Below are 9456 nucleotides of genomic sequence, written 5' to 3'. Positions count from 1 at the left end.
GTTATGTAGGGAATACAAAAATATGGCGGAAGAACGATAGAGTTTTTGTATTGCTGACAAAAGAGAAATTTGGTGCTCGTCCGGTGAAATGCTCACCTAGATTTACTTGTGACCGTGTTATATTAAATGCGTTTTCCGCTTATGGAAGGTGTTCGTCTCGCTTTCAGATCTGGTGCGTGGAAACCAACTAGAAAGGTGAGGTTACGATTTTATATTCCAGGAAAACTCGTTTGCGTTCTATTAAAAGAAAATAGTGTTTACCCACTGGCTTCCTATTTGATGTTCTTAGACTTACATATTTTTCGGTCGAAGAAATCGTGTTAAAACCATTATTCAAGAGAGGATATACTGGTAAAAATATTAAACCCACCACTATTTTCAACTACCTATAAAAACCCCCATCATCCCCTCCCCCCCACCTCCCACGGGAAATTTATCCTACAGCGAGCATGGTCGATCATATAACATTGACACAAATTTAATTAAGATATCAATGCACGTTATGCTTAAATTAATTAATATTACTGCAATAGAATAAAGAAATCAGTACCTCCAGTGTTGATTCCTTTCCCTGCCCCCCCCCCTCCCCCATCCCACCCAGGAGATGTGGAGAGAGGAAAGAACCCCATATGGATGAAGACGCTTGTCATGAATTTTGATTTAGACTTTCATAGGAGACCAATCACAGGGCAAGTGTTTTGGGTTGGTATAATTGGCCGCAAGGGCTGTGCTCTAGCCAAGCCCATAACTGCTATTGGTATCTAAATTAAGTCCATGGCTGACTTGTATAATTTGCTTTGATGAAAGCTTTTAAGAGTTTAACACCCAGAGGAACCAGAGCCTCCAGTCACTCTGTGACTCTCATAAGTGCAGCTTTGGGTGGCTGGCTAGTATGTATGTGCAACTTGTAATTAACCTTTTAACCCTTAAGAGTGACTAGCATCTAATTTCTCCTCACAATCATTGGTGAATCAACCATTGAGGTTATGAGAATAAAGAAAATTATCACCAACTGAAAAAGCTCTTGGTTTTTAAGCAAATTCTCCTTGCCAATACCAAAAGAAACACATAGAGAAGAGCAGGGAGAAAATACTGACTGATGTTCAGGCAAAAAGTAGGTTAATGCTAATTACCTTAAATGTTTGGAAATTTTCAGGAATGGCTACTAGGGACATCTTGTTTGCAGACAGAAGAGAAAGAAAGAATAATGAATTTTGTCTTCAAGAAAGATGCTAAATCAGCTCTGGTAAGTAGCCACATTTCATCCCATCCTACTGGTAAATCATTCTTATTGTGGGAGATGTTTTGAGATGACGTTTCTTGTACTGGATTCCATATGCAAAAGCCTGACTTCAAACCCTGACAAAGTCATAGTGCAGTTTTCTTTGGCAAGGTACCTTCCACTCATAGTACATCTCTCAATAACTAGAGTCTGAGCTCAAAGTCCTGCATTAGTAGAACTGTAAGTCAATCTGTTTATTAGCACAAATTATAGAAAATCATGTTGTGTTAACTACATTATTGTTTTTGTGGTAGATTGGAAGACTTTTAATGAGAAAAGTGATCAGTGACTTTACAAAGATTCCTTATAATGAGGTGATACTGAAAAGAACAGAGAAGGGAAAGCCTTTCTTGGTAAGTAAGCTCATTTTAAAACCTAAATTCCTTTCCCTAGAGTCAAACCATTTCACTGTAAAATCAAAATTATGTTTTTGTTTGTCTCTCATAGGCCAATGATCCTATGGAACCATCACAGAGAAAGTTTAACTTCAACATATCTCATCAGGTTGTGTATCTGTATGATATTGTGTGGTGATATGTCATTTATAAATTACTAACATCGATTAGAATATTGGAGCTGATTGGTTGGCAGTATTCAGAGCAATTATTTATTCCAATTATAACATCAGTCAGAGCTTTGCTCCAAGGGACCTGTCATTTTTAGGAGGTGGGGGAAGGGGTGTTATTAGATGCAGATTTTGTATGCCCTCTCCCAATTTCTTGCAAAAAAGAAACTCTAATTCTTCCCCTTGTGTGATCCAGGGAAGTTATGAACCTCCCCACAGTAAGCTTTTAAAAAATTATGTGACCCTCCCCTTTTGGGTTGCATAAAAAGTAATCACCCTTCCCCCATTTGCATTAGTTCTCTCCCCACCCCTCTCTAATAAATGACAGATGTCTAAGACATGAAGCTGCAGAAGTGCCACTGATAGGTTTTTTTTCATAATCTCTATTGACAAGTGGTGTCGTTCCTATTGGGTCATTATGGTATAAGTTAGAAGATAAGTGAGATCATTAGACTCATTGGTTTCTCAGTGGTTTTCTTGCCAAAATTGACCAACCCATATGTTGGAGGAGTATCTCCAAAGAAAGAGCCACTTAAAAAAAAAAATGAAGGTCAACTTTATTATCCTGGAGTGTTAAGAGAGGGTTTATGGTATTGAGCAATATATAATTTGTTGCATTTGATCTCACTTCTATTTGTTACAGGGAGACTTCACTGTGTTAGCTGCAGAGCCTGAATCGCAAGGTATGCTTCATTTCTCTATGATCGCTTAAACCTTTAACTTCTAAGAGAAACTGGCTTCTAATTTCTCCTTACAATATCACCCTTGAATCAAATGTGTAGGGTATGAGAATAAAGGAAATGATCACCCATTTAAGAAGTGATTTTCAAACAAATTCTCCTTGTCAGTACCAGAGAAAATGTATTAAATGTATTGAAATAAGTATGGAGAACTTGCATATTGATGTTGGGGTGTAAAGGGTTAATGATTAATTGATACATAATTTTTTTTCATTTGCCAGCCCTTATTAATATGAAAGTTATAGCTTTCAGGTATAGATTCAAATCTTAAGTGAAGCCACAATCTCACTCCCCTTCATAAGTCTTGATGACTGTACTGTTTTTTGGCTATCAAATACTAAACTGCACCAAAATTGTTTTTCTTCTCTAGTTGGTGTCGATGTAATGAAAACAACATACCCATGTAAGTTAAAAACATTTTCAGCCTCAACTTTGAAAAGACTTAGCCCTCCTTCAAAATTGTTCTGAAACAGCGTTTAATTTAAGTTTTAAAATTATCTATCTTCAAGCTTCTTCTACTGTGCCTGGATTTTTTCACACCATGCGTAAGCAGTTTACTGGATATGAATGGCAAACAATCAAATCTCAGCCTTCCGAATGGAATCAACTGCAGATGTTTTACAGACACTGGGTATGTTTCAGTCAGCTTGCGAGCAGGTCCTTATTATAAGCGCTGCCGGACGCGCGTTTCCCCGCCGGCGGGAAGATGTGTCGAGTCGGGGATCTGGCACTAATAACAATCAGAGCCAGCCCCCTTGCAGACTTCTCGCGGGCTCGCGTTGCCAACGGTCACATACTTTCCCGCGGGCAAAGAATCCCTCGCGCGAAGTATACCTCGTTCCGAAACACTGATAATGTTTCAGTTTAAAGGCGCCGAGAGCTGTTGTGGGAAATTAAAGTAATTTATTATTAATGATGCATATATCAATATATAATTGTGAGATCACAGCCTCATAACGCACTTCAATGTCAGGCAGAAGAAGATGTGTTTGTTAGAGCTATTTCCAATTTGAATTCCGTAAGCCTGGAAACTTAAATTAAACCTGGAAAAAAAAATTAACTGTTACATTGTTTCAAAATTTCCGCGAAGATGTCCAAAATTGTCGTTGTTGCGTTTCAAGTGAGACATGAAGTAAGGCGTATTTGGAAAACAAAATTACACTTAAAAGGGACGTTAATGTCAAGTTTCTCTTTCGTTGGTGTAATATTCTGCTGACTTCAGCAGTTTTTTTCTAGAAATTCGATTGGTCTAACGTTTCGTTTCTTTTCCAGTGTCTGAAAGAAAGTTACGTAAAAGCTACAGGGACTGGTATAGGACGTGATTTACAGTCTGTTGAATTCCAGATAAATACCAAAGAGCTGTCTCCTCAGGTTTGTTCTGCTCTTACTGAAATTGGTGGAAAGGTTTGGCGTAGATGCATTTAAGTCAAAATATATATGCTGTGGGTCAGAGCGCTTTTCAATCGAGTGTTGTTAAACCAAAAGCAAAGCAATCACAATGGCCACTGATTCAAACGAAAGAAAAAGAGCCTGGAAGAACTGCAAGTACACACAACTAAACTGGCTAAAGTGCGGGAAAACGCGGGTGACCATGTCGTGATTGGTTCGGAAAGCTGCTGTAGGAAAATTACCGTGAAGTTCCTGTTCAGTCGCATTCCTGATACCTGTACAGCAAAGAGAAAAAAAATTACCGATATTAAGAGCTCAAACGAAGAATGTGTTTTTTTCATTTTTTAGAATGTGACATCCGATACAAATTTTTTCCTTGATGAAGACGAAATGGACGGATGGCTGTTTGAAGAAACCAAACTCGATGACTTGGTAATATTAAAAAAAATTATGAAGTTTAATTACGTCTAACGTTGTGTTGTTATTACCACAAACTAAGGTATTGCTGTTTTGTTAAATCTTATTTTTATGGCTGTTTATTTCTCATTCAGCACCAAGTGGCAGTCGCTTTAGGTCCTTCACATACAACCTACAAGGAAACAAGGTGAGAACTAAACAGCTGACTCATGTCCGCGTAAACTGAGGCACACGTAATGGTAAAATGTGGGCACAGCCCTCGTGCGATTTTCACACTTATTTCACGTGCAAAATTGTTTTCTTCTCTTTTTAACTATTATCGCAACATTCAATCTGTCTCCAAACTTTTATCTCTCACTTTCCCTGATGAAAGTGGAGCCAAGAGTGAAGAAAGAAACGGCATTTTCTTAACTGCTTAAAGAAGATTTACACAACTAGTTTTCAGAGGAAGTATCGATACAAGACAAGGGACACTTTGAGAAGTCCTTATGTCCAAAAACTGACATATAAATTTCTGAACTTGTCCATTAAGGAAAAATTTGTCAAATTTGTAGAAAATCTATGAGTAGTCTTCTCCTCGCGTGAAAGAACTTAGCTACTCTACTCAGCCAGAAAGTCTGCGAACAATGAAACAAAGAATTTTCTCGAACGTTGGAATTGAAATCCCAGATAGATGTAATGTAAATAATGCAATGTCTTGCTAAAAGAAATTCAAACATTGTTTCTTAACAGATCGGGGTTTTCCACTTTTAAGATACTTCAGTTTGATGATATCGTGTCTTCAGCTATTCCGCTGTTTCCAGAAGTTGAATCAGATTGGATCGAGTTTCAAGCAAAGAAAGAAAAGTCTTAGTGATGGATAACACTGATAAAACAAACAGATCGTGGACGACATTGTGAACTGCATAGCGCTGAAATAGACCAATTCTCTTCAACGCCTTACAAGACTATTTAAAACGAATGTAAACTAAGAGAAATTGAACAAAGTAATGATGTCTTTACAAAAAAAATACTATTATCCTTTTAAAGCTTCATCGCTGAGCGACACAAGTATAAATATCCAATTTAAGATGTCTAACTGGATTATATTTGTGACATACCATGAAGTAGCTGGGCTAGGTGCTGGTATAATCATGTGTTAGGTTCGGCTAATTGAAATATGTAGACTGCATGTTCAACTTCCAATGCAAACCACCAAGGGAAACGGGAGCTAAAAATTCACAGATAAGGGTTGTCCGAGCTTGCGTAGTATATGTACACTTGGTCTGCTGCTCTGCTTCAATATTAAAACCAACCTTGAAAGAGAACTTATAAGCATTCACGAAGACGGTTCCAAAAGCCTTGGTGCTTAAACAAGTGAAAGGGTTGGAAATCTCATTTACTGAGCACTCAAAGATCACCTTCTATTTGGCCACAATAGTGCGATAGCCTCGAAATAATAAAAAATACAGAAAAAAAAAACCTTACAGCTGAAGGGACTTAGCAGGATGCAAAGGACTCGCATTATTTTGATTGTAGCGAATTGTCTCACATGATACGAATCCTTCTGTAAAGTGAACTGTTATGTATTGAGTTTACAGTGAGGATTAATCTGGTTTGCCCTTGATGAAGCACGACAGTTCCCAACATGACTTACAAGCCGTTTAGACAACTTTTGTATCTCCAGGGAAGCTGACGTTTTGCACCTTACCCACCCATAGGGTTGGTGTTGGAGATGAGAGGAGTGGGCGGGGAGATTGTCGGAAGTGATCGGGACTGTGACTGTCGTAGAAACTCAATTCGAGAGAGACTTGCGCAATAGGCACTTGGCAGGCGCTCTTGATCCACGCTCGTGGACGTGTGTGCTTGGGGACAGTGCGCACGAGCAAGGAATCATTCAGTGCACTTTTTTCTACAGAGATTTCGCCCCTTTGCGGGCCTTTACTATTTACTGGGTTTCCGTGCGCCCGAGTACTCGAAGTTAACTAACAGAAGAGGAGGTTGTATTGTTGTACGTGCAGAAAACCAAGATCAGGCTTCGAGCGGATGTTTCTTTCGGATCACTTTCTGCATCTTTCATCAACCAACATACTATGGAAACAGATAAGTGGTAAATACAATGTGGTGACATAAATACGGTTTTATGTCGTCAACTTTTATCAGATTAAGTTATGTGGAGGCGTTTGGCGTGGGTATCGCGATGACAGCGCGGACGTTGTGCGTTTCCAGGATGCTCCTGATGTTTCCATCTCAAATCTCTCTCATATACGTTCAGTTTTCAAATATGCTCCAGTTGCCTGCTTGAGGCCTTTGAGTTTAATCAACGAACTGGCGGAAAGTGTGATACATCTAAAACAGTGTTGGTAGAGGGAACCAGGAGTAGCCGGAAGAAATGAAAGTTGAAAGTCAAAGCGAGGATGTATTTTAACAAGTCTTCTGCTGATCGATATACAGTGTAAACATAGCTTTGCTGACCCAAGTGACAATTTCAATTTTCATGACAAATTGTTTCCGTCGGCATGAATGTTTTGGGTCATGTACCATTTAAGAGGGTAGCAAAGCGGAACTCCTGATCCCATTCAAACACAAATTTTAGAAGAATTCGCGTGTCGCGTTTCACTTTGAACGGTATTTCACGCGTTACGAATTGAAAAGAGAAAACTTCAAATCTCATCTTACATCGCCTTTCTGTAAAATTCAAGCTTGATGTTTTAATTTTGGCCTTAATTACGCGTTACATATAACAGCTTTGCCGCCCCCTTTAAAATTCCATGTTGTACAAGTCAAGGCACCTCATTCAGCGTGAAACCGTAGGCAAGGACGACGAAGTAATGTCTCTGAATAACCTGGCAATTACGTATATTTCTTTATGTTCCACTTGTAAAACCTATACCAACTGTTGAGCGATTTACATGGCATGAGGGGTGCAGATTTTATGCAAGAAAGTTGAAAATTAGTCACTGCTCTTATCCCTTATCGCTTACGTCGTCCACAGAACCTTGAATTTGTCTTTTTTTCAAGTCGCTGGTTAAGCATGGACAGCTGAAAAGGAAACAAAATGTGAAACGCACGCGCAAAGCGTGAAGGGCTTTTCTTTTTTTTTTTTTTGCAATTAAATTCATTATTTTTCACTTATTGTTCTCGTCCCTATCAAAGTCGTCGTTGACTTATGTTACCATAATTAAAGTGGATATGCGCATGTGCTGTAACGACGGACTCGAAATGACGTCATGAACCATACTGATTGTTTGACGGCGTTCGTTTCGTATACGATTTAAGAACATTTGAATCATGTTAATTCCATTAAAATGTTGAAATACGCTCCAAAGAAATAATTAATTAGATACACAGATCATGTTCGAGCGCTTTAAATATTAACTTTTAGCAGAAGCCCATTACTTTATGGCTCCTGCTTTTAGTCCCCATACTACCTCTGTTAGGAGACTGTGTAGTAAGCCAAAAGACAGGGGATACCGGCAATTTCATATGAAATCGTAGAATTATGCCGTATCATTGTTACAAGTTCCTCAATTTGAGTTAATCCTCTTTTAACAATAGGAGGAATATTCATCCCGCGATGAATATAAGGCCAACGCCTCACCGATGTATTTAACAATTAATTTTCTGTATGGAGTTACCTAAAAGTACTTTAGGTGAACGGTATGTATTATTTTAGACCCTAAAGTTTTATTGTTGCGTACAGGTCTTGTTGAAGAGGTATTTTGGAATGCAATATTTTATTACGTTCCTCCACAACACTTCCGTCTCGCAATTACAGGAAAGGAAATCGACCAACAATTGTTTCACAAATGAGCAGAAACTTGTTTTTGCAACATTGATCCTGTTTTCAAAGAACTCAAGAGACCTCTCAAGCAGGCCTAGGCCTTTTCAGCGAATAACACCAGTTGCCAAGTTGTTAGGTCGAATCCTGTAAGTAAATACTGGTCACCCGACTCAGCTAAAATTTGAGACAAAAATTATTCGACATCAGGAAACCATGCACGTAGTGATAGTATTGGAAATGGGTTGGGGAGGAGAGGGGGGGGAAGAAGGTGGAGAAAGCTTAAAAATTATGTATGATTAGCAAAGAGTGTCCTAGATAGGACTACTGTTCTCGCATTATGAGATCTAGTCGAGACGGTGAGTATAATCGCAACTCAACTGAAGAGAGAGACTTGCGCAGCAGAAGCATGACCGCGCGCTCGTGGACGTAAGTGTTTTAAAGCAGCACTCTTTTTCTAGAGAGTTTTCGCCTCTGTGCGGGCCTTTACAATTTGCCAGCTTATCGGGCGCCTGCAGTGTGGAGCACTCAAAGGTGACAAAGTTTCGCAAAGGCAGAGAAGAGTAGTACTGAAGTACGTGCGGAAATCGAAGATCAGGCTTCAAGCGGATGTTTGTTTTAGATTATTGAAATGCATGTAGTCACTCTGCGTATTATATAACCAACATAACATGGAAAAAGAAAAAAGATAACTATTAATTAAGTGGAGACATAAATACCGTTTTTTGTCGTCATTCCTTTATCATATATAGTCAATGAGAGCGTTTGCGTAGGTATCATGATCATAGCGCGGACATTGTATGTTTTCTTAACACTTTACACCCACGTACGATTTCAAAATGCCTCAGCTACCCGCTCTAAGCATTTCTAAACGGTGGTAAAAGTGAAATATGGAAATAAGAGCCAGTTCAGGCGATCAGGAGCAGCCGAAAAATTGAAAGGTCAACCGAATTTGCAGGAAAAAAAACTAGTAAAGGTTAGTTTTAATGGACCGGTTGCTGATGGATGTCCAATCAACCCATATCTGTGCCTGGGGAAATCACCTGAGGGCAATTAAGATTTCGTTGCGAGTTATTTCCGTTGAGATTTATGAGTGGGGTCATGTACTTGTAGAATTCCATGGATATCCAAATCAACGCACTTTATTTAGCCATTAGTGACTTTAAGTAATGAGAACGCATACAAGAACGGGAACGCCAAACCCACGAAAAGACCGGTTAGTAGAGCCGTACGATCTGACGGAAACAAATAATTGTTGTGGTCAGTTGAGAATTTACGCGCGTGCCCCAATGACAGATTAGAA

At 39.1% G+C, this 9456-nt stretch overlaps 1 protein-coding gene across 1 annotated transcript; it reads left to right on the top strand.

The window, feature by feature from the left end:
- The first annotated feature begins 3 nt into the window (after window positions 1–3).
- Window positions 4–5946, top strand: LOC113684814 (L-aminoadipate-semialdehyde dehydrogenase-phosphopantetheinyl transferase). Its single transcript, XM_027202215.2, has 11 exons — window positions 4–195; window positions 1157–1246; window positions 1537–1635; window positions 1730–1786; window positions 2491–2530; window positions 2958–2990; window positions 3097–3218; window positions 3860–3958; window positions 4325–4408; window positions 4528–4580; window positions 5126–5946. Exons 1-11 carry the CDS (start codon window positions 127–129, stop codon window positions 5244–5246), a joined length of 867 nt encoding a protein of 288 aa, XP_027058016.1. The 5' UTR covers window positions 4–126; the 3' UTR covers window positions 5247–5946.
- The last annotated feature ends 3510 nt before the right edge of the window (window positions 5947–9456 follow it).

This window comes from Pocillopora damicornis, chromosome 13 (genome assembly GCF_964200805.1).
Source record: "Pocillopora damicornis chromosome 13, jaPocDami1.2, whole genome shotgun sequence".
In the NCBI taxonomy this organism is placed as follows: Eukaryota; Metazoa; Cnidaria; class Anthozoa; order Scleractinia; family Pocilloporidae; genus Pocillopora; species Pocillopora damicornis.
This window is presented reverse-complemented; position numbering and strand designations above follow the sequence as displayed.

What these genes read in the sequence shown, in the direction of transcription:
- LOC113684814 (XM_027202215.2), top strand. Translation starts at nt 127, where the DNA reads ATGCGTTTTCCGCTTATGGAAGGTGTTCGTCTCGCTTTCAGATCTGGT. An exon ending in AAGATGCTAAATCAGCTCTG is followed by an intron (nt 1,247 to 1,536) that starts GTAAGTAGCCAC and finishes TTTTTGTGGTAG; the next exon opens with ATTGGAAGACTTTTAATGAG. An exon ending in AATGAAAACAACATACCCAT is followed by an intron (nt 2,991 to 3,096) that starts GTAAGTTAAAAA and finishes TCTATCTTCAAG; the next exon opens with CTTCTTCTACTGTGCCTGGA.